At 43.2% G+C, this 24,275-nt stretch overlaps 2 protein-coding genes across 2 annotated transcripts; both read right to left on the bottom strand.

Moving 5' to 3' along the window:
- Nucleotides 1-429: 429 nt before the first annotated feature.
- Nucleotides 430-8,055, bottom strand: LOC118096554 (pulmonary surfactant-associated protein A-like). The gene is made up of 5 exons (XM_060274996.2): nucleotides 7,958-8,055; nucleotides 6,791-6,882; nucleotides 4,868-4,948; nucleotides 1,511-1,588; nucleotides 430-970 (listed from the first exon to the last, which is right to left on the bottom strand). Exons 1-5 carry the CDS (start codon nucleotides 8,002-8,004, stop codon nucleotides 594-596), a joined length of 675 nt encoding a protein of 224 aa, XP_060130979.2. The 5' UTR covers nucleotides 8,005-8,055; the 3' UTR covers nucleotides 430-593.
- A 4,362-nt stretch (nucleotides 8,056-12,417) lies between these two features.
- On the bottom strand, nucleotides 12,418-17,252 carry LOC118096574 (pulmonary surfactant-associated protein A-like). The gene is made up of 4 exons (XM_035138532.2): nucleotides 17,028-17,252; nucleotides 15,716-15,826; nucleotides 13,376-13,453; nucleotides 12,418-13,045 (listed from the first exon to the last, which is right to left on the bottom strand). Exons 1-4 carry the CDS (start codon nucleotides 17,236-17,238, stop codon nucleotides 12,669-12,671), a joined length of 777 nt encoding a protein of 258 aa, XP_034994423.2. The 5' UTR covers nucleotides 17,239-17,252; the 3' UTR covers nucleotides 12,418-12,668.
- Between the last annotated feature and the right edge of the window lie 7,023 nt (nucleotides 17,253-24,275).

Below are 24,275 nucleotides of genomic sequence, written 5' to 3'. Positions count from 1 at the left end.
CGAGGCACCACTGTATATATATAGTCAGGCCTGCACCTGTGCTTTTAGCAGGCATGAACTTCATGAACCAGTCAGCGGATGTATTACTATAGAAGCGGGCTTCTACCCTGCAAAGCATTGTCACCATTTTTATAATGTTCATTTTGAAGTAGGTTTGCAAATTGACCAAAAAAGGAACCTCACCACAGCATTAGCATCTGCTCAGATCAGCTCATATCTCCCCTCCATACCCCATGGGCACACACTTACGTCCTAGTCAGATCCCTCCCCCGTAACAACATTAGCAACAAATTCTAATTCTTAACTGACCATCCTATTTATTATCACGTTTTCAGTCCTGTCCCAGACATTCCAATTCTGCATCTAAACAAGGCTGACATTGACCCAGTTGGTTTAGCTCACCCTTTGCACTCAGAAAACATAAAGGAAAGCAATGCATTGTGCTTTTATTGATTTCCCTTCTTGAACGCAGAAAAAAAAAATCACAGACTTATCAAGTTACATATCTGATTAGTTGCTATAGCCCACAATTACATAGAATCTTAAAAAGCCCCACACCCAACACCCTTTATTCAGATCTATGACAGCTCAGTTTAAAACTCGCAGACAGTGAGGCGGTACACATCGCACCGTTTATCATTCCAGGTGCCATCAGTGTACATTTCAACACATTTTTCTGCCCCTTTCCCTGTGGGCTCATTTTCATACCAGTTCGTATAATTCAGGGGCTTCCCATTCAGGTACTGAAATTCCCCAGGAACATGCCCCTCAGTAATGCCCAGGTAAGCATATGTGTTAAAGGATTTAACAAAGCTCATAATAGCATCATTTTCCTTCTTGTTTGTCGGAGAAGCAATGGTGCCATGGGCTGCTTTGCAGATTCTTACTGAATTGTTAAAATCAGCCGTTTTTTCAGTGCTGGCAAACACTTTACTGCCAACTGTTACAATCTTTCCACTCAAAGCCAAGGCTGAAAAACAAAATGGAAGACCCGGTTAGTCCTATTAGACGACAGAAGTGAGCCAGCAGTAAATCACACTGTGCATGTTGAAGTTAATTCTTTATTACCAAGAACAGGTCTGCACAGGCTTGGCAGAGAGTCTGGTTTAACGAGCACAGGAACTCATTCTCAGTAGGTCTTGCCCCATGTATCAGTTACTAAGACTAAAGATTCCCACCTCCCCAAAGCCGTCTTCCTCTCAAGAGTCCACCCCCTCCCCTCAGCAATCAGAGACTGCATCTGCATGCTTGTCTTTGCTCCTCCTGCTTCACGCCTCTTCTGGTTCTGGGAGACCAGGGAGAGAGGAGTTGGTTGCAGCAAGAGGGGACGATGCCCATGACTGTTCACCAGCCTGACTCATCTCTGCCTCTTGGCCTTCCTCCTCCCATTCTCCTGCTTCAGTTTCTGCCTCTCATTCTGGACTCCCCTCTGCCACAGACTCCCAGCTCACTAAGCCCTGTTCCCCCTCACCTTATGGAAGGAAGCAATTATATATATATAAAAATGTACCTCTTTCTATGATGGTGATTCTGTATTTGATTTCCTTAAGGTCACCTTGCAGTTTAGGATCCTCTGATGCAGACAGACCTGTGAACAAAAGTGACAATTATTAATTTATTTTGTTTTATCCGTTTGTTTCCATGGCACTTTGAAATTCACAAGACGAGAGAACAGTTTTTCTTAACAGCCGTCTTGAATAGGAATGGATTATATAAAAGTGGTGTTAAATCATTAAAAAAAGAGGAGTGCACCAAGCATATTGGTTTTGTTTTTCATCTGAAATAAACACTTTTTGCTGCAGTAAATGGACTTGTGATATATTTGTTATCCAGATTATGAACTGTTGAGAAATGTTTCTTATACATCGGAAAGAAAATGCTGGTTTTGTCTGACTATCTATCCAGGCTGCATTCCTATGCATGCTTACCTAGGAGTAAGCCCTAATGAATATACTGGCATTTACAGCTCTGAGTAAACATGCCTAGTTTGCACTTGCTAATAAAACCCAGGAGTTTTCAGACTGCACACCTAGTATCTTTATCAGATCTTTTTAACAACAATGATGACAGAGGAGCTTCTTTAAAAGACAGGTTGCCCAACATAAATGTGATGGGTATTGAAGAGGGTTCTAGTATGGACTGCTGCACTCATTCAGTTAATGTGGGGCAACATGGAGATCTTAGATGTCCGCTGCATGCCTTGCACACTCTATGTAAGATTTCTGTCCTAGGATGTTCTCCAGAACCATTATGTAAGCACAATCTTTGTTGTTGTTGGCACCCGTCTGTCTCGGGAGACAATGGAAGAGTGTATCTTCAGGGGCAAAGTCTAACAATTGGAGAGTTACAGCGCCTGCTGTGGCTGTAGAGACTGATAGGGGAGAGATATGTTTTATTGTTGGTGGGGCAAATGAAGGCGTCCATTTTTGCTGCTACAGGTACACTATGGAGTTTCTTAACTCTTTGCGTGCCTCCCACAATATATACTAATTTTGTATTCAAGGGCTGGGTTAGGGCAGCTATGGCAGCCAAAACACGGTTACAGAGAACCAAGAGGGAATCATCAGTTTATTTTGGGGTATCCCAAAGTTTGCAGATGTAGAAAAAATATCTTTTATGGGGGGATGCCTAAGAGGTAACCCAGCCCCATAGCCTGATGTGGACTGAGCATGCTCAGTGGGCACAGAATGCCTCGTGGAACTGGGGTGTGTGGGGTGGGAGGGAATATCCTGAAATAAGGCATGGCTGACATTGCATACTGAACATAGAATTGTAGAGTTGGAAGGGACCACGAGGGTCATCTAGTCCAACCCTGCAATGCAGGAATCTTTTGTCCAACGTGGGGCTCAAACCCACGGCCCTGAGATTTAAAGTCTCATTCTTTAGCGACTGAGGAGCACTCAACACTGCACCATCATCATTGATGATATTGATGATAATATAAATAACTCGTTCTCTGCAAATCCTCAGGAGTTCCTGAGAAGACAAATCAATCTGGAAAAAGAGGTAGATCGTTTGAAAACTCTTCTTTTTCCTCTATCATTTCACTGATCAAAGGGGAAGCCTGGAGGGGATAGCAACTGGCTGATGGACTGAGATTCTAAAACCAAAGAAGTGTTGTGTCTGGAGTGTTGACCTGATTCGGGCAGAAAAATTCATTTTGTTCAATTACCGTCAGCTTTGAACCCTGAATATTCTTGTGGAACGATTTTTGCAGAATGACTTTTGCAAGAGGGTAGTTTTAAAGCTTATGCTTCCCTCTGGTGGCATAGCTATATATTATCGAGTCCAGTGGGAATTTGATGCTGAGAATATACATTTGCACAGAACTAATGAACAGAGCTGGAGAATTACTTTTGCTTCCATCCACTGCCATCTCTCCTCCAGGCTCCTCAGTCTGGTCATGATACTTTTGTTCCTCAGGGCATAAATGTCTAAGCCATGGGTAGGCAAACTAAGGCTGAGGGGCCTGATCCAGCCCAATCACCTTCTAAATCCAGCCCGCGGACGGTCTGGGAACCAGCGTAGAATGTGATCTTTTATTTAAAATGCATCTCTGGGTTATTTGTGGGGCATAGGAATTTGTTCATTTATATTTTTTTCCAAAATATAGTCCGGCCCCCCACAAGGTCTGAGGGACAGTGGACCGGCCACCTGCTAAAAAAAGTTTGCTGACTCCTGGTCTAAGCAATTATGATTTTGCAGATTAGCAAACCATTTCATTGATGGGATTACCTCAGCTACTTCTGGGAGATGACCAGAGAACCATTATTTCTTTTTAAAAAATATTCCCCTATGTACTAGTGCCAGTGCTTTTTTCTCTCCAGAGGGTACTCAAAGGTATGCAGTTCTGATACCTCTTTTTGTTATTGTTAAGTGTGGCACTTATTGTAACAACGTCATGGTTTTTCTAGAAAAAAAAGCACAGACTAGTTCTATTAAGCTTTACTACCTTATCCTCTCGCCCCGATCATATAATATTTGCAGAGAGACAGAATAACAATGAATATTAATGGCTACCATCAAACCTCAATAAAACAGAGTTCAATGCATTTCATCACATCAGCTCGGATAGTAACTCCAAACACCAAACAGAGCACCATTAGCACAATAGCCAGGTTTCAAAAACATTTTCGTTAAATTCATGATTTATTTATTTTTTAAAAAATCTAGTACCATAAAATATTGCTAGCACTTGCATGAAACCTGACTTCAATTACTGTGAAATTTTCCAACATCTAATCTCAACCTTAGACAAGCACAAAGGTCCGAATCAGACTTTTGCCTCCAAGCACATAGCAAATTTATTTTTTTATTTTCTTTCAGTTATATCCTGCCTTTATTCCACCATCACTGAAACCATTGTGGCATCCATGAGGTTGCCAAGTGGTCACCCATCCAAGCAGTGAGCAGACCTTGGCCCGCTTAGCTTCAGCAAGGTGGCAGCTCCAAATATCTCCAAGCCTAATCCCAGGACTGGAAGAAGCACATGCTAGGGAGAGTAGGACTATGTCTGTTGGCTCCACCCTGATTCCATACAGCTTGTCACTTCCACTCCAACATCCAAGCATTTAGTGTGACCTCTGAAAAGGGGAGCCTACACACATAAACTGCCACGTCATTCATAAACTTGTGTGACTAGGATTTCCAGTCATACGAGAGACCAGGTGCGTACAGTTTGTAGTTTGATCTTTTTAGACGTTGCACTAAATGTGCATATGTTGTGGAAAGAGCTGGCAGGACATATGATGCCAGAGACAGGGCCAAGAGGCACACAGTTCCTTGTTCAACCTCCACACATGTAAAATCTACCTGAAGGCAAACACCTGAACTAAAATGCTATTTTAAAGATGATACTCATAATCACCTGGTATCCCATGATCTCCCTTCTCGCCTTGTCTGCCCTTTAACCCTTGCAGACCAGGGTGTCCAGGAGGACCTGGAGGACCTGTTGAAGTGAAAAATAGAAGGATGAAAACCTGGCACACACTTTAAAGACCATCTGCATTTATTTCACATTTATCTTTAGGACTAGGTAAATTAGAACTGACCAAAATGCAACAAAGAAAGAATTCTCTTTTGAGGGGTTTCAAACATTTGCATTACAAGCACAACACCTTAAAGGGGGTCTGCAGTATCACACTAGAATCTTATCCCTCTGTATAATGTCAATTGCCCAGGGGCAGAGCAAGTGGGGGGCAGGGGGGGGGCGGTCCGCCCCGGGCACTGCCCTGGAGGGGGTGTTGCTCTGGGCCACGCCCCCGCCCCTCCCAGGGGTGAGGCAAGGCTCCGTTGGTTGATTCACATGCCACTCAACAGAGTGGCTGCATCAGCCGGAGCCCTTTGGTTCTTTCTGCTCAGGCGGAGCGGCAAGGGGCGGGCCAGGGAGGGGCTCTCTGGCCCGCCCCTTGCCGCTCCGCCTGAGCAGGAAGAAGCAAAAGCACTATGGAGCGGTTTTCCACTGCCGCCGCTCCAGTTCCCAAATCATGATGCTAGAGCAGCAGCAGCGGGGGCAAACCGCTCCATAGTGCTTTTGCTTCCTCCTGCTCAGGCAGAGCAGCGAGGAGCAAAAGTGCTAAGGAGCGGTTTGCCACCGCAGTGCCGCCACTCTAGGATCGGGATCCGGGTGATGGAGCGGCCGCGGTGGCAACCCGCTACAGCGTGCATCATGACGCGCGACGCATGCGTGCGACGGACGCCCTGCCCCCGGTGGGGTGCCTTTGGGTTTGCTGCCCCGGGCAGCCCGAAGGCTAGTGACGCCCCTAAAAAGGTAAAGGTAAAGGGGCCCCTGACCATCAGGTCCAGTTGTGTCCGACTCTGGGGTTGCAGCGCTCATCTTGGTCTATAGGCTGAGGGAGCCGGCGTTTGTCCGCAGACAGCTTCCGGGTCATGTGGCCAGCATGACAAAGCTGCTTCTGATGAACCAGAGCAGCACACGGAAACACCATTTACCTTCCCGCCGGAGTGGTCCCTATTTATCTACTTGCACTTTGACGTGCTTTCGAACTGCTAGGTGGGCAGGAGCTGGGACCGAGCAACGGGAGCTCACCCCGTCACAGGGATTCGAACTGCCGACCTTCTGATCGGCAAGCCCTAGGCTCTGTGGTTTAACCCACAGTGCCACCTGGGTCCCAGAGTGACGCCCCTACAATTGCCTTTTAGTTAAAAAGAAAGTTTGTACATTTTGGAGAAATGCTGGGAAAGGATAAGTTACTTGTCTGTAGTATTTGGTTTGGCCCCACATCCAAAACTGATGTGGATCAGGTTGTCCTGTAGGCAAACACTAACAACAAGAATAGGATACAGAAGCAATCTAGAGAAGCTGTTACCAGGGGAGCAGGGAGGGAATCCAAAAAAAGCCAGGAGTGCAGAAAAGCACAGGTCCAAATGGTACAGACCATGAGCTTTCCACATGGTCCAGATTCATGTGTCTTTTGATATGGCCTTCCAGTCTTACTCCATGGAAAGCATTTACAGTGGTACCTTGGTTTAAGTACACAATTGGTTCCGGAAGTCTGTACTTAACCTGAAGCGTACTTAACCTGAAGCGAACTTTCCCATTGAAAGTAATGGAAAGTGGATTAATCCGTTCCATACGGTCCGCGGAGTACTTAAACTGAAAGTACTCAAACCGAAGCATACTCAAACCGAGGTATGACTGTATTTGGATTTTAAGAACGTGGAAATCATTTTCTCTTGAACATATTCCTGTTAAATTCAGTTGTGAAACTCAGACACTTCACATCCTCCTGCTCACCTCTCCCAGGCCCTTGATTATTTCCAAGCTTACCTATAAGTTGTGGACATGTTTGCTGAGCATCACCGGGTAAAAGCAGAGCAGCTGCTGCCACGAGGATATGAACCAACTGGGATGAAGGCATCCTTTTCAATCAGATAAATGAAGAGCCGAGGGGGGGGGGGAGAGAGAGAGAGAGAGAGAGAGAGAGAGATCAGATGTAGGTGCATCACAATAATTTTATTCTGTAATTTCCTTGTTCACCATTTTATTTTTGGGAAGTGTGAATTGGGTAGTTTTGCCTTTAAACTGATTTGTATCCCCTCCATCCCTAGTTACAGCAATATAAAATGACAATATAAAAATCAATGAGGAAGAATTACAATCCAAAGATTAACATGGAGCCATATCTATCTTTCATCTATCTTATCTATCTATCTATCTATCTATCTATCTATCTATCTATCTATCTATCTAATCTATCATCTATCTATCATCTATCATCTATCTATTATCAAAGGCCAGGGAAGCTAAACAATGATGATGCTAGTGACAACTTTGTATTGTATTACTTCAGGGTCTTGAGAAGCCGGCCCTGCTTTGCTTGCTCCCACCCTCCATCCCCGACTCATTCTGTTGAGTGTTATTGGCTGCTACGTAGGTGACATGGAGTTCGTAAAAAGCAAGCCTAGCAACTGCCCCCAATGGAGCATGCACTTGTTATATGCTCTTGGTTCCGCTCATCCTTGTAAAGTTTACATTGATAAACTAACTTCCTCGTGAGAACATGGCGGCACAACTCAGAAGTAAGTGCCCGTAAGGATCCATTTATTATGGCATTTTTCTTAAAGATGACTTGATGCCCTTCTCGCCTGCATCTGTCTTCTTTATATAGGATTTCTCTACTGATTGTTGTTACGATGCTCTTAGAGATTTTTAAAACATTATATATAAATGCTTTCAAAAAACAAATAGATATTCTCAATAAAATATGACTGGAATGAATTGAAAGAAGAGGGAAAATCTAAATGAGCACCCTAATTTTATTCATCTTTACCCAGAGGTAAATTTAACTGAGTCCAATGACCTTACTCCAAAGTAAGCATGCAACCTGAGAAATGTTAATGCTGCACTAACAACACAATCCATATATATAAGAAATTTCATGGTTAAATGGGGCTTATATGGGATTTTAGCCTAACACAGAGCAGTTTGACTTACCTTCTTCTTCCAACACCGAATACTACAGAAGCGCTAAATGGGTCCATTTATAGTATGTGTTATTTGATATATATGTTCATGTTAGATAGCGGTTGGCTTAACTGGATTTATCCCCCTCCATTTTATTTGCATAGTTGCTTCACTACATAAAAGACGGAATGGTCAACAGCCCATATTGATTCCCTAACTTTTTGAAATAAGATCTAACATAATGGGCAGGACAATGAACCTTTGAAAAATATTTCTGCTGAGGACTGTTTGCAAAATATAGGGTTTCTATACAACTTAATCTAATTAATAAATAATGATATATCCAGTGCCATTTTCCAAGCTGTTCTCTGTTGATCTCTATAAAACACACAACCTTTGTATATATTATTTCCCCACATGGTGTAGAATCTACACCCATGAAAAGATTTTTAGTAATCTGACACACCTGACCTAGAACATTCAACACAGGGAGACATACCAGCTCCTCTAGGTCAAACGCTCTGTTTTTCACCTTGACTTTGGGACAATGTCAACCAATAACCTACCACCGCTATGTTCTTCTCTGGAATTAAGGGGTATTATACAATGTCCAACAGGGTTTTAGTTCAGACATGGCACAGACCCCGCCCCTAGACACACACACAAGCCATAACAACAAAAAAACCTGACCTGGGAGATTTGTGAGAATGCCTGATTTATGCCAATCTTCCAGGTCAAAAACAAAAAGGTGTGTGTGTGTGTGTGTGTGTGTGTGTGTGTGTGAGTGTGTATAGGGGTAAGATTACAGAAACATTTATATAAAGACCCTTTATCGTATGTTTCCATTATCTGAGAGGAAGGTTCTTCCCTGTTTCCTGACTTCGGCTGGGGTAAGACCGGATGCATGAGAGAAAGAGCCAGCTCTGTGGCTACGTACAGAAACTATGGGATTTTCTTCCAATGGATGCCCAATGGACCCTGTCTTCTGTCATCTTGGTAAGAACTTTGCATTTAAAGCAAGCTTTGAGTTTACCTGCTTTGAATTGGTAGATGTTGATCCTATAGATTTTAGTGGTTTTAAACGACTGAGACAATCTCTAGGTAAAGGTCCAGTCGTGTCCGACTCTGGGGTTGTGGCGCTCACCTCGCTCTATAGGCCGAGGGAGCCAGCGTTTGTCCGCAGACAGCTTCCGGGTCATGTGGCCAGCATGACAAAGCTGCTTCTGGCGAACCAGAGCAGCGCACGGAAACGCTGTTTACCTTCCCGCCAGAGCGGTCCCTATTTATCTACTTGCACTTTGATGTGCTTTCCAACTGCTAGGTGGGCAGGAGCTGGGACCGAGCAACGGGAGCTCACCCCAGTGCAGGGATTCGAACCGCCGACCTTCTGATCAACAAGCCCTAGACTCTGTGGTTTAACCCACAGCGCCACCTGGGTCCGAGACAATCTCTAGCGTCTTTTAAATTGCTTTGTTGAGACAATGTACCTATATAGTATTTTAAATACTGAAGTGAGCTGCTGCTTATAGACAGTGCCACCACAGGCTCCCACCATATAAAGAACAGTGGGATACAAGGGGCTGTGCCTCTCTTCTGAAATACTGCTTGATATAGTATTTTATGACCCAAGCATTTTAATTTTGTGCATGTTTGCGGAAGAGTGGTGCTGAGTGGAGGAGTACCAGAAACATTCATTTAGATTTAGAAAGGGTGGGGGGGGGGCAGATTCCAAAGTGTGGAGAAACTCCAGGTTATAAGAACCTACTATTGCTTTAAGAAACACTGGGAACCCCCAGAGAAAGCAAAACAGCAACTGCCTCAAAGGATCAAAGAGTCAAAGCACAATCTTTGCATGTTTACGCAGGGGTAAGTTTCACTGAGTTGTGTCCAAAGACAGGATCCCACTGTGAGACAAAGACAGGACTCTGCTATGAAGTGGCTCAAAGGACAAGAGCCATCTTTGTGTGCCCTGGGGGCAGATGATTTTTACTAGCAATTTTTCGGCCAAAATGGTAAAGATCAACATTAGAACAGAGTTCAAAGTCAGCAATCCGGCTGCGGAATAAGCCAACACTGGATGAGCAATTGTGTTGTCATGGACCAAGCAACCACGACAAAAACTGCAAACGCAGACTGAGGAAATCAATGAACCCCATCCCTACTCCCAGGTAAACCGTGTATAGGATTGCAGCCTCCACTTCTCAGCCCGTATCTGTTGGGATCTGGTTTCAGAAACAATTTTAGATTGCTCAATTGAGTCATATGCGGCTAGGCAGAAAGCCCTCACGAATAAGCTCTCCAAGTACAGAGCTCTCTGTATTGAGGCGCCTTGTAAACAAAGCTCTGCTCTCTCTGCAGTGTGGAATTAAGCCTTTTACAAATAATGTCTCATAATAGAATTCCTCTCATTAAAAGCAACAGTACTTGGACAAGTTCCCAAGCACTCTTCAATGCAGCGAACATCCTGTTTCTCAAACATTCCATTGGAAATTATTCCTCTCGGCAAATACTGTTTACTGATTATACATGTAATATTTAATTAGCTTTTTCTAATGCACAGACTTTGGAGGAGGGCCAGTAGTTTGGCTCAGTTTCGTGGGTGGAAACAGCAGGCGTGCTCTCTCTCCTCCGCCATATGTTCACTATTCATATGTTTACTGAGCAGGGTCATGGGAGTCATGCATGCAGAAATTGTGATGCCCTTTAAAACCTCTGGCTGTCCACATATGTCTCTGTTGTTCCTGAACAGCCAAAAGGCCTGTTTACACACCACCTAGAGTGTTGTGGTCACCACATTTCCATAGCTGCTGCAACAGAGTTCCAGGTACACAGGGCTTTTTCTCAGCTGGAATTCTCCGGAACACTCTGGAACTCTCTTCCGGCACCTCTCAGGTGGGCACCATTGCCATTCTAAGAGAACAAGGGAGGCGTTCATGCTGAGTTCTGGCACCTCTTATTCTAGAAAAATAGCACTGCAGGTACATCAATAATATATCTTCAGCATGGCTATTTATAATGGCTGAGACAGATGTATAGAAGGGCAAACTATTTCCTGTCAGAACACTTCATTTTTTTAATCCAAATTTTCCTGTCAGTTTTGTCTTCCTTCCTCCTGTCCTTCTCTTTCTCCTAAAGATGCAATGGAAACTTTCTGGCCTATAAAAGGCTCCTTAAAAAGAAAGTAAAAAAGAAAGCAGCATACTGTATCTTCCCAAGGTTATGGGAAATCAAAAGCTATTGCTCTTTTAGGCTGATACTAAAACAAGTGTCCCTGAAGAAATACTGAACTCAGATTGCTGGCTATGCAAGAAATATCCTGGTAGCATAAGCTGCTACTTTGAATTTGCCAGGCAAGAATTCACATCAGCTTTTGGGGGGTGTTCTTGCTTCGGTCTGTTTTTTATTTTTATAAACTTATTTTTTTTCTTCTTCCAGTAGCACCTTAGAGACCAACTAAGTTTGTCATTGGTACGAGCTTTCGTGTGCATGCACACTTCTTCAGATATGTTGAGTTTAAATAGTGTAAATAGAACAAAAGGGAGACTAATAATAATAATAATAATAATAATAATAATAATAATAATAATCAAAAGCACAGCAATATTTGATATATCAGGATGCAACATTCAACATTCTGAAGGAGTGAGCCCATCAACATTTGCAGGCTCTTTAAAGGTTGTGCAGTGTAGAATAGTAGTCTCATCCTTGCTACTTCAATACACTTTATTAATGATTGACAGGCAAGTCCTCAAAGTACACCCTTCCTTCAGGCTAAGCTGTCCATTAACTGGCCATTGTAAACATAATGAAATACCATATTGGGTCACACATCTGCTGTTATCACAAGCACTAGAGAAGTGTGTTTGGACCCAATAGGCTCAGGGCATCATTAATCCAAATAGCAGAATTACAGGAAAACAAGCTTTTCCTGGACTGCACCATTTCAGAATATTGGGGGTGGGGAGTCACATGACTGCTGCCCTTGTCCTTCCTCACAATGGTGTAAGGTACTATTTCCTGACTGAGGGCTATTGTGACTGGAATCAGGAATCCCTGTCATCACTCTCATAGTAGAATCAGAAAATTGTAGAGTTGGAAAGGACACCGAGCATCATCTAGTCCAACCCCTGCAATGCAGGAAGCTCAACAAGTGGTTCCCCATTCAATTTGAAACCATACCAGACCCTGCTTAGCTTTGCAAATGGGATAGCAGTTTTATCCCTGCACCACTAGGATATTGGTTTGTTGGGGCTCAGCTAACTGAGAAACATCAGAATCGCACATGAGGAAAATTGTGGTTCATGTTCCATTATTCACTTGTCAAGTTGGGATAAATATACCACGTCTTATATTTACTAAATACCAATTAGATGTTTTATGAAATACTAGGAATTTATGCTGAGATCTATTTCTTTGTGACTGATGGTCAGCTACACCTGTGCCTTGAAAGCCCCAAATCCATGCAAAACTCACGAAAGACAACACATAACTTCACACTCATTTTCAATATATTTGAATATGCATTTGAACATCAATGATTGTGCTTTGCTTTAGATCTAACAGATAAATCTTTTTTAAAAATTATTTGTAAATGTTCCTAAGCATGGAAATCCTAATTTTCTTGATTCTTTGTGGCAGATGTTGGGGGGGGGGATCTGATTTTTATCTGCAGAACCACAATTCCCAGAAGCCAAGGCAGTCTTTGTTGGTTTAGGCTTGTAATGTAGATGGAGGAATCTGACTAGAATTCACAGACAGTGAGACGATACTGGTTGCATTTTTTGTCATTCCAGGAGCCATCCGTTTGCATCTCAACACAGTTTTCAGCTCCCTTGCCATTTGGTTCATATCGACGCCAGTTTGTATAATTGACAGCCATTCCATCTAAATATTCAAATTCGGCCGGAATAGGTCTCTCCTTAATTCCCAGGTAGGCATATTGGTTTTTCTCTTTCACAATCTCCAAAATAACATCATTCTCCTTTTTATTCATGGGTGTTGCAACAGAACCCCCAGAATTCTGGCATGTTTGAAGTATGGTTTCAAAATCCACTACCTGTGCATTGGTGGCAAATATTTTATGTCCTGCTTTGTTTATCATTCCTTTGAGAAGAAGCACTGCAACACAGAAGAAAAATCATGGTTATCAATTTTGTACTATATTGCAACAAAAATCATAGCTGCCAAGTTTTCCCTTTTCTCGTGAGGAAGCCTATTCAGCATAATTGAATTTCCCTTTAAAAAAGGGAGAACTGATGCATGCAAGCCAACGCTAGATTTTGTAGCTTCAAGTGAACACAACAGGGGAGTGAACTTCTCTCAAACCACTTTTAACTCTCTTGAAGCTATTGCTTGAAGTTACACAAAAGAAGATAAGTTAGTATTTCACGTGTTATTCGTTATGTTGGATTTCAGCAGTATTAGGAAGGGTAAAAACGAAGAGATTACCTCCTTCAAGCCTTAAGATTTTTTGATTCAGACTTCTGAGGACTTCCTGTACCTCTGGATCAAGAGAAGCAGGATGGCCTGTCAATTAAAATAATAAGAAAAAAAAACAACTGAGTTGAGCTGTGCTTCATTTGCTATAGCAAATCCAGTGTCCTTTCTGTAAATCATTTCTGGAGGACATGTGTTTCATTTTCTTACTTTCTTTTTTAAAAATGCTTTATTAATTTTGCAAAACAACAAACAACCAACAACAATCAACAAAAACAATCCAAGATTGATACATACTACAAAAAGAAAAGAAAAAAATTAGATTCATACATAACAGATTCCATTATGACTTCTGATCACCCCAACGTGGAGATGTGTTTCATTTTCAGTAGGGAATAATTCAGCCCATTTACACATTTGTTGATCTTGAATTTATCAACGACCACTGAAAAATCCCTTCTGGAGTAAGATTTATTGCTAGCATATCAAAGACAGAAATCTCCCTTTCGCCATCTAGTTTTAAGCTACAGAATAAAAACCTATAAAACTGTTAATGCATTTTCTTTTGTACAGTGTTAGGTGAGCCAATGAGTTGAACACAAATGGGAGTGTAACATCTGTAGCAGGTATCCTGCATGAATTCTAACCCACTTTCAAACTCATTGATTCCAAACAAGCCTAATCTAATTGTGATGAAATTAGCAGGTTACTTTTTATAGTCCTAGGTAAAGGTAAAGGGACCCCTGACCATTAGGTCCAGTCGTGACCGACTCTGGGGTTGCGCGCTCATCTCGCATTATTGGCCGAGGGAGCCGGCGTATAGCTTCCAGGTCATGTGGCCAGCATGACAAAGCCGCTTCTGGCAAACCAGAGCAGCGCATGGAAACGCCATTTACCTTCCCGCTGTAGCGGTTCCTATTTATCTACTTGCATTTTGACGTGCTTTCAAACTGCTAGGTTGGCAGGAGCTGGAACAAAGCCACGGGAGCTCACCCCGTCACAGGGATTCGAACCGCCGACCTTCTGATCAGCAAGCCCTAGGCTCAGTGGGTCCCTTTTATAGTCCTATGCACTACTAATTTTTTTAAAGTCCAAAATTAGCTGCCTATTCATAATATAAACATGAGGGTGGAGCTAACTCAATCAAAAGTCAGGTAGGTAGCTGTGTTGGTCTGACGCAGTCAAAAAAATAAAAATTAAAAATTAAAAAGTTGTCCAGTAGCACCTTATAGACCAACTAAGTTTGTTCTGGGTATACCCATAAGGCATTTGCTTAACCTCAACAGACATTGTACCCAAGTGTAATTGACAAATTAATCTGTCTCTGTCTCTGTAGTGAGCTAGATATTTCACTTTACAGATTGAAAGCCCTTGTCTGCACTGTGTTTGTTTATTTGATCTTGTGGCTGTCCTAGGCACAGATCACTTCTTGTCCAAGACCATACAGGAATGAAAAAGCTTAGTCCTTTACCTTTATAATACAGTGGTACCTCTACTTACAAATAACTCTACTTTTTTTCTACTTACAAATGGAGCTCTGTCTGCCATCTTGGATGCGGTTTAGATAGGATTTTTTCTACTTACGAATTTTTAGATAGGGTTGCTTCAACTTACGAATTTTTTCTCCCAATGCATTCCTATGGGATTTGACTTACAATTTTTTTCGACTTACAAATGTGTGTTCGGAACGCATTAAATTCGTAAGTAGAGGTACCACTGTAGCATGAATTGTGTTTTATTATGCTTGGGATATTCATTTATCTGAGTCGATTCAACATTAGCTTTGAGGCAATTAGGGATGGTTTCCATTTTGGTTCCTCTCAGTTTCTGATTTTTCCAAACTCAATTTCAGTTCTGCATTTTTTTTTTACATCAGTTTGTAATTTATTTATCTTTTTTTTTTAAAAAAAATCCTCATGAAAATTCACCAGGATTTTGGTGCAAATTTCTCCTAAGATACATATTTTGTATGGATATGGATTGCGTAATATACACATCTTTGTGAAGCAATTTCTAATATAATGCATATTTGCAAGCATATTCATGAATATAGGCATCTTTATACATACATTACCCTAGTATATGCATTTTGTACACAGTACATTACTTGGCTTATATCACAAAATTGACATATCACAAAATTGACTTGACTTATATCACAAAATTCGGGGAAGAGTGAATGTCAAAAGATGACTGTGTTTCAGTTCACATGTTGTAATGTGAAATAGATAAAAATTTCTTCCTGATCCCTAAAAATAATAATTGTATCACTTAAGTGTACAGGGAAACTTGTCACAGCAGTTTTCCTGGCTCTCTTTTTATTATAACAAAGGTTATGCAATTCCTTTTTACCTTCTGGTCCTCTCTCTCCCTTTTCTCCTTGTTCACCTCTTGGCCCTGGTGGACCAGGAAGTCCATCTCTTCCAGTAGCACCTGGCAGACCATTAGGAGGGCCCATTGGACCTAGTAGGAAACACAAGAAGAAAGATATACAAGGCATTCCTTAATGGTACACTATAGAAGAAGTGGAGAATAAAGAATAATTTCAAGGCTGCAGGTGCCCTTCAAGGAAGCAGATTGCATTACAGTCTGCGTAACTCAATACTCTAGTCCAATCTCCTTGGAATGATGACTCAGAAACCAAAATCTTACTATAGTATCTCTTGTCCCTGAAGATATAAAAACCTTATTTCATGGGCAATAAAATATGATGACACATCAGCTAACCTTTTTAGTGTGTGCACACAAATCAATGAATACCTCTTAGTTGCTCAGTGAATATGTTGATCACATAAAAAGGGAACAATTTAGTTATTCTTTCTTTCCTAAAGTATTTTTTTGAAAGATTCAGGAAATCATTGTTCCAGTACAAAAGTGGAACCAAACTAAGAAGTCTCCTTTCTTGAATGCATTGCCTGATAATTCACACAGTTAACATTTTTTATTTGCTCGATACATTGAATTACACAATTCAATTTTGTTTATGACCAAGCATAAGGAGAGACATGAAGACAGTCTTCAAATATTGGAAGGGCTACCACACAGAAGATGGGGTAGGCTTATTCTCTGTCCTAAAACATTAGGAGAAATGAAATACTAGGAGACACTTCCAAACGGCAGTGCAACAATCTGCCTTGGGAGGTGGTGGGTCTCCTTCACTGAATGTACAGTATTTGAGCAGAGAGTGCTGGACAGCCGTCGGTCAGAGATGTTGTAGTTGTGTCCTACAAATCTCTGGTGAGTCACATTTTTCAATTCATTTTGGTGGGTCACAAGTTATGCAGACCTAATCTGAACATTACTAGAGACGAGTGGGACCACAGTTTCTTGAAAATACTATGACTTTAGTTTTCTTGTAATTCACAGCCATCTGTTCTCTATGGCAGGATCCTGAGAATGCCCTCATCAATCTTTTTAGGCCCACTTTATGTGGAAAATGGTCCCTGATCCCCACCCCAATTTTACCCAAATCATGTTCCCTCCCCATAGCTCTCTGAAAACTGTAATTAAGGGGGATATCACAAAAGGTAAAGGAGCTGGGCCTTTTTTGACACTCTGTTATTTGAACACTGATATGAATTGGTCTACAATCAGGTGTCTGTAAGGTGCAATACCAGCAATTTTTAATACTTGGCTTTGTATTATTATAATAACAAGTTGATACCTGGTGGTCCTGGATCGCCTTTCATCCCATCACGCCCATCTCTCCCAGGCACCCCACTTGACCCCGGAGTCCCCGGGATGCCTGGAACTCCTGCACATTTGTCTCCTGCCTGTCCAAGACATGGAAGAGTAAAGACAGCGACTACTACTGCCGCATGAAGGAACTGGGACACGACTTTCATTTCTGACCGGCTGTAAAAAAAAAAGAGCATACATTTAAAATAGCACAGCATTTCTCTCAGAATGAGCTCAGTCATATTATTCATTAAAAATGAGTGAAGGCCATTAGTTCTAAACTGTGAAACATCAAATGTTAAATAATTTTTGTTTCGGTCATTCAAAGTCGCCCCCCCCCATACTGCTCATCTCGAACAAAGACAGACGAAGGTCAATATTACAAAAGGAAAAAATGACGATACAAGATGTTGCGATGAAATATTTCCATGATGATGATGATGATGATGATGATGATGATGTTTCAGCCAGTAATCTTGATCGCTAAATGCTAACTGAAGTCAACCTACCCTTGCGTTCCACCTGGATAGGAAAGAAAGTTCCAAACCATGCAATTTATACAGTGCAGCTGCCTAGTTGGCTTCATACTCAAATAGAAATTTGATATACACTTGTGGACGTAGATGGAAGTTTGGTAAGGGTGGGTTTGAAGGAGTCCTTGTTTTATTAATGCACTCCATTTGCTTGGCAAATACTTCAGATATTATGAAGGACCCAGTGATGACATTTCCCTTGAAAACAGGAGTGGGAAACACCTAAAGATTTGTTTAGCTAAACGTGGAGGAAAATCTGCAGGAATAAAGAGAATGATTCCAAACAACTGAAATCTCAATAAAAAGATATAAAGATTTACACATAGAGGGAGAGGGAATGCCATTCAAAAGATTGAAGAACTTACATGAAACTCAGTCCCTTTACAGTTAACACATCATGCTTTTCATCCTTTGGAACTGGTTTCCTGCAACACACTGCAGGGACATGGAGTGAAGGACCTTGTCCTGACTTGACGTTCTACAGGGGAGGTAACCTTAACATAAGGGTTTGTCAAACATATAGAAGAGATTCCAAAGAACCAGCTCCTTGTTCAAAGGATAAAAGTGGCTTAAAAGAGACAAAAGAAGAAAACCTAAGTTTTATTGACAAATTAGAAAATAACAATTCACTGGGTCTAGGTGGAGTCCACCAAAACATCTTATGGAACTCTAATGCGAAATTTCCAATCATCTAACAAAAATATGGAACATATCCCTCATGTTGGCCTTTGTACCTGAGGACTTGAAAGTGGCCAATGTACTGATTTAAAAGTGAGGGAGGGGAGAGCCAGGAAATATCAGGACAGTTAGCTTAATATCAGTTCCGGGTAAATTGCTGGAAAATATTACAGTGGTGCCTCGCTTTACGAATGCCTCGCACAACGAAAAACTCGCTAGACGAAAGAGTTTTGCGTTGCACGAGGCATTCGTAAGACGACAAAATTTTCTATGACCGCTGCTTCATCTTACGAAGCGCGGCCATAGAAAGCGGCAAAGGAAGATCAGCTGTCAGTGCCTCTCGCCCCGCACCCCAGACCTCCGAAGTTGCGTTCAGTGTCGGGGGAGGCAGGCAAGGCGGTGGCTGGGAGAAGAGAGCTTCTCCCCCCGCCGCCTTGCACACAGCTGGCATCAGACGGGGCTTCGGAGGCCTTCTCCGAAGCCCCGTTGCATGCCGCTGCCAGTTCCCCAGAGCCTATAGGAACACATTGATTAAGTTTCAATGCATTCCTATGGGAAACTGGGACTCGCTAGATGAAAAATTCGTTACACGAATTGACCCGTGGAATGAATTAATTTCGTCTAGCGAGGCACCACTGTATTAGAGATAAAATTATCAGTCATATAGAAGGACAAGTCCCGCTGCTGATAAGAAATCAGCATGGCTTCTGCAAAGGTTCCACTTGCTTTGCTAAAGGTTGAGATTGTCAGCAAGCGTACAGATAGCAATGATCCAAATGTCATGATGCATTTCAATTTTCAGAAAGCTTTTAACGTGGTTCTTCACCAAAAGCTATCAAGTAAATGTGGTAGCTATGGGATAAAATAAAGGGTCCCCTTATTGCTGAGAAATGGTTGAAAATAAATGGACAGATGTCACAACGGCCTAGCTCATTCAACGTTCTTTACTGGGATTAATGCTTTTTGACTGTTCATAAATGACCTGGAGTTGGGGTGAGCAATGAGGTGGCCAGAATTGCCCCTCTCCCCACATGCCATTTACCTTGTATGGAAAGCTTGGTAGTAAAATGCAACCAATTTTAACAGATATCTGGAGACTGCCTGTCTGTTGGCATTTACTGACTACCTTGGGAATTAGGCTTTGGTGGTCGCCTAATTCACTTTGGGTGACTTTGGAGAAATCTTGCACCACCTTGGGCAAAATCTGAATTGCCCCAAAGCAATACTCTTTAATTCTGACATCCTCTTGCCTACTAGTTATTTATTTGAAAGATTTCGTGTAAGCAATCTCAAGGTGGCCTTTGGTCTGATTCGGTAGGGATCTTCTGATATACTTTAGCAGCTCCCATAATGCTCCAGTCAGAAATAAATCGGGCCATTTGTGGTCCTCAGGACAAGTGGGTTAACATGATGGTTATGGGAATCCAAAGGAATCAGTTTTGTACTGACTTCAGTGGATTTGTAACTGGCTGACTGACTGAACCCAAAGGGTGCTCCTCAATGGCTCCTCTTCATCCTGGAGAGTAGTGACTAGTGGGGTGCCACAGGGTTCTGTCTTGGGCCCAGTCTTATTCAACATCTTTATCAATGACTTGGATGGTGGGCTTGAGGGCATCCTGAGCAGGTTTGCAGATGACACCAAATTGGGAGGGGTGGCTAATACCCCAGAGGACAGGATCACACTTCAAAATGACCTTAACAGGTTAGATAAGATATCTTTATTGTCATTGTCCCCTTGCGGGAACAACGAAATTACCCAGTTAGACAACTGGGCCAAAGGGAGAAATGTAAAGTACTACACTTGGGCAAAAGAAAATTGAAAGGCACAAATACAGGATGGGAGACACCTGGCTTGAGAGCCGTACACATGAAAAGGATCTAGGAGTCTTGGTAGACCACAAACTTGACATGAGTCACCAGTGTGATGCAGCAGCTAAAAAAGCCAATGCAATTCTGGGCTGCATGATTAGGAGTCTAAGATCTAGATCAAGGGAAGTAATAGTACCACTGTATTCCGCTCTGGTCAGACCTCACCTGGAGTACTGTGTCCAGTTCTGGGCACCACAGTTCAAGAAGGATACTGACAAGCTGGGACGTGTCCAGAGGAGGGCAACCAAAATGGCCAAAGGCCTGGAAACAATGCCTTATGAGGAACAGCTTAGGGAGCTGGGTATGTTTAGCCTGGAGAAGAGAAGGTTAGGGGGTGATATGATAGCCATGTTCAAATATATAAAAGGATGTCATATAGAAGAGAGTAACAGGTTGTTTTCTGCTGCTCCAGAGAAGCGGACACGGAGCAATGGATTCAAGCTACAAGAAAGAAGATTCCACCTAAACATTAGGAAGAACTTCCTGACAGTAAGAGCTGTTCGACAGTGGAATTTGCTGCCAAGGAGTGTGGTGGAGTCTCCTATTTTGGAGGTCTTTAAGCGGAGGCTTGACAGCCATCTGTCAGGAATGCTTTGCTGGTGTTACCTGCTTGGCAGGGGGTTGGACTGGATGGCCCTTGTGGTCTCTTCCAACTCTATGATTCTATGACTTCTGTATCTACATGTCTTTCCCTGTGGTAATTAGTGTAACCATGTACCACAAAGAGCAATTAACATTTAAAAATGTCTCACACAGGGAGAAGACATAAAGTTCAAGTGTGCCATCAGTTTTCTGGGAAACAATACTCTCAATGTGACTGTGAACAAAAAGGACACACTGTTCACTGCGTACTGCTCTTGATACCGTCATTCAAGCAGAAAGAGAACACTGCCTGCTCACCTTCAGCTGTTGAAGCTCACGTTCTCCTAGCAGAGAAGGTTGAATGGAACGCAGAAAATGCATTTATATCTCAGAATCCTCCCCTGCCGTGTTTTTCTAAAACTGCTGATCAAATAAGTGCTTTGTGAGTTGCAAAATGGGAACACATTTATAAAAGGAAAGAGAGCAGTAGATTAAACTCAGGTGTCCTTGTTAGAAGTACTCAAGTGGTCCAAGACCATAAACGAGCCAAACTGTTAGAAACAAATAAAAACCTGCTTTACATGCAACATGGGAAAGATCTTGAGATGCAGCTACATCCCATTCTTATTTCTCTCAACAAACAGTGAAAGCAGAATGAGCTTTCTGGAGAGATGGAGCTGCTCTGGAAGCAGCCACACTGCAGTTCAGTTCAAGCTACCCGTTCCTCTTCTGCAATGCTGTTTCATGGATAGCGCTAACTGGCTGGGCCCTGTGATACTATGATATCTCCATTTGCCTCTGAATCCCTGGAATGTGAACCTCTGAACGTGCTGGGCATTCTCACCAGCTGTCGCAGAAGCAGATGTAGGGCAGTGTGAGCGATACAGCCACATTTGGCGTGCAGCCGAGGAGGGCACTTTCTCAAAGCCCTGTAAGTGCTTGGCTTGCCCGGCTACAGGAAGGAGGCATGAGAGCTCTGACAGGCTCCTAGAGTCCTCTTGTCTCCTTCCCAAAACCGGGAAAACACACACACACACACACACACACACACACACACACACTTTTATTGTTTTTCTTTTTTCAAAAACACGAAATATAACAACCTTTCAAATACATATCAAATACTTTTGCTCCGCCTAGCATGTGGCTTCCCTCCAACTGGTTTTCCCATCCTATATAATAATGTCCATGTTGTCCCTGCGTCCAGATGTCCCGTGTGTCCCTGGGTCACTGCGCATGTGCCCCAGGGATACAGGGATTGGACAGCAGAGACTGCGCGCGCGCACTCTCCCCCCACTCTGCCTCCTCCAACCGCCGCTCCCGCCGGGGTGGAAGCCGGCGAAGGCCTCCTCACAACCCTCCCTGGCCGTGAGGAGCGGCGGTTGGAGGAGGCGGGGGGGGGGAGAGTGCGCGCGTCCTTCCTGTCGGCGGCTGGGGGAGAGGAAGGAAGGAGGAGAAAGCGCCGCTTTCTCCTCCTCCGTTCCTGTCCCCCTGCCGCCGACAGCAAGGACGGGTCCCAGGGTTCGGAGAAGCGCTTCTCCGAACCCTGGGATGTCTGCTTCCTGTCGGCGGCTGCGGGAGAGGAACGGAGAAGGAGAAAGCAGCGCCAAAGCCCAGTTTGAGCCAGGCAAAAGGCTAGCATCTTTCTGAGAGAAGGGACAGCATAGCCTACCCACTGGAGAACTACCCAAGGTGAAGTTTGAGCATTTTTCAGATGTACTGTTGTTTACTTCAGCAAGGGTTGAGGGCAAGCTCTGTCGGCCTTTTGTTTTCTGCAGCACAGCTGACCCACTCCATGAGGTGAGTAGGGAATACTCTGTAGATGAGATATCCATGTTAAAATAAATATCCTTCTGCTCCATCTGTTCATGTAACAAAAAAATCTAAAAGATACATATGATATCAATATGTTAAATAAGATATCCTTTTCCATTGAACAATGATGCTCAGTTTCATCCCTGTGCCTTTTCTTCCATTATCAGGTCATTTTTGAATAATCCATCTCCTTGACTTTTGAATAATCCATCTCCTTGGCTATTATTAGTTGCCTTCTTCTTACGCCTGCAGGTCCCAATGATGGATATATTCTTGCAGTCTGCGTAATTCATAATTCTGCCTTCCAGGGTTTAATATAACCTGCTAATTGAAAGAAAATCTTTCACAGAAGAAGGATATTAGTCCATTGGTGCTAACCAGCTTTCTTTTTAGGCTTGTTTTTTTTTCCTGGATGAGAATTTTGAAGGAACTTTGATAATGTGGGTGCTTTAGACAGAGTCGTCCCCTCTATTTGCCAAGTTCAGAGGGTGGTCCTTATGTACCCAGAGGGCACCATACACGCTGCCTGAGGGAGATATCAGCAGGCTGAGAGTACTCAATGGTCATTGAAGTGCAGAAAATATTTAGGGGGGAAACCCGTAAAGGGCTGTGGGGGAGCAACTCTCAAAACAGCCCAATGAGAGAACTGAGCATGCCAACTGATTGCTATTGGGGAAATGGAAGACTTTGGAGAGGATGGATGTTGTACAGGCGCCTCCTCACTTATGTGGGGGTTACATTCCCAGGTACCATGTGTATATGTGAAATAGTGTATAGTGAAGAAGAGCATCTAAAAAGTCTGTAAACACCCTCTAAACCTCTGGAAACCCTTGAAAAAAAAAAACCTTAAAAAAACAACAACAAACCAGCACCACTTACCAGATTGGTATGAATGGCGGCAATGGTGGCTCTCAGTCTTCCTCATCGCTGGAGGACAGTGTGGAAACGACAAGGGGATGATGCAAAGACTCATGGGATTGCAGTTGCAAAGGCTCCTGGGATTGCTAGCCATTTGGGTTTCTGTGCCATTTGTGCAGTTTTCCTGCTCTTTTTGGGTCTTTTTTGCACTCTTTGCCCCTTTTTGCACTCCATATTGATTTAATTATTTCTTGGCACCATGAGTACACAGTCGTGTGTGAGTCAAATGAGTGTAAGAGGAGAGATGCCTGTATTGTGAAAGAGGGCATGGGCTGAATGACTCAAACACATGGACAGCGAAAAGGAGCACTCCACCCTGCAACATTATGTTGCAGGTCCTCCTTGTTCCGTCCAGTGGTGGAGCAAGCCGATCGGGCACCTGGGGCAGTGTGCGTGCCCTGTGCCCAGGGGTGGGGCCAGCCGGGGCAGGATGCTACATGGGGCCTCTGAGGAGTCTGCCTGCCTCCTCCTCCTACTCAACCACCCTATAGTTGAGGGGGAGGCTGTGGGCGGACCGTTTGTGGCAGCGCAGAGCCTGCGGGCGCCCAAGCCAGTTCCCCTCAGTGGTGACACCTGGGACGGCCCGCTCCCACCACCCTCCTTCCTCCGCCCCATGTCCTGTCTCTATGTCCCATATGCTTCTCAGGACTGATACATTTGCTGTAAGTCAGTGGTGGTTTTTGTTGTGCACTTTGTAAGTTTTAGATGGCCATAAGCCTGGAAGAACAAATCTTCCCAACGCATATAGAGTTAGGGTACTATGGTGCTTACCAAACATCAAATCTCATCTCTTAAGCAGTGAGTTTTGCTGACTGGTGTTTAGGCAAGCAACTGCCTGT

The sequence above is a fragment of the Zootoca vivipara genome, chromosome 5, assembly GCF_965207765.1.
Source record: "Zootoca vivipara chromosome 5, rZooViv2.hap1.1, whole genome shotgun sequence".
In the NCBI taxonomy this organism is placed as follows: Eukaryota; Metazoa; Chordata; class Lepidosauria; order Squamata; family Lacertidae; genus Zootoca; species Zootoca vivipara.
The sequence above is the reverse complement of the archived record's forward strand: the minus strand, read 5'-3'. Positions and strand labels throughout refer to the sequence as shown.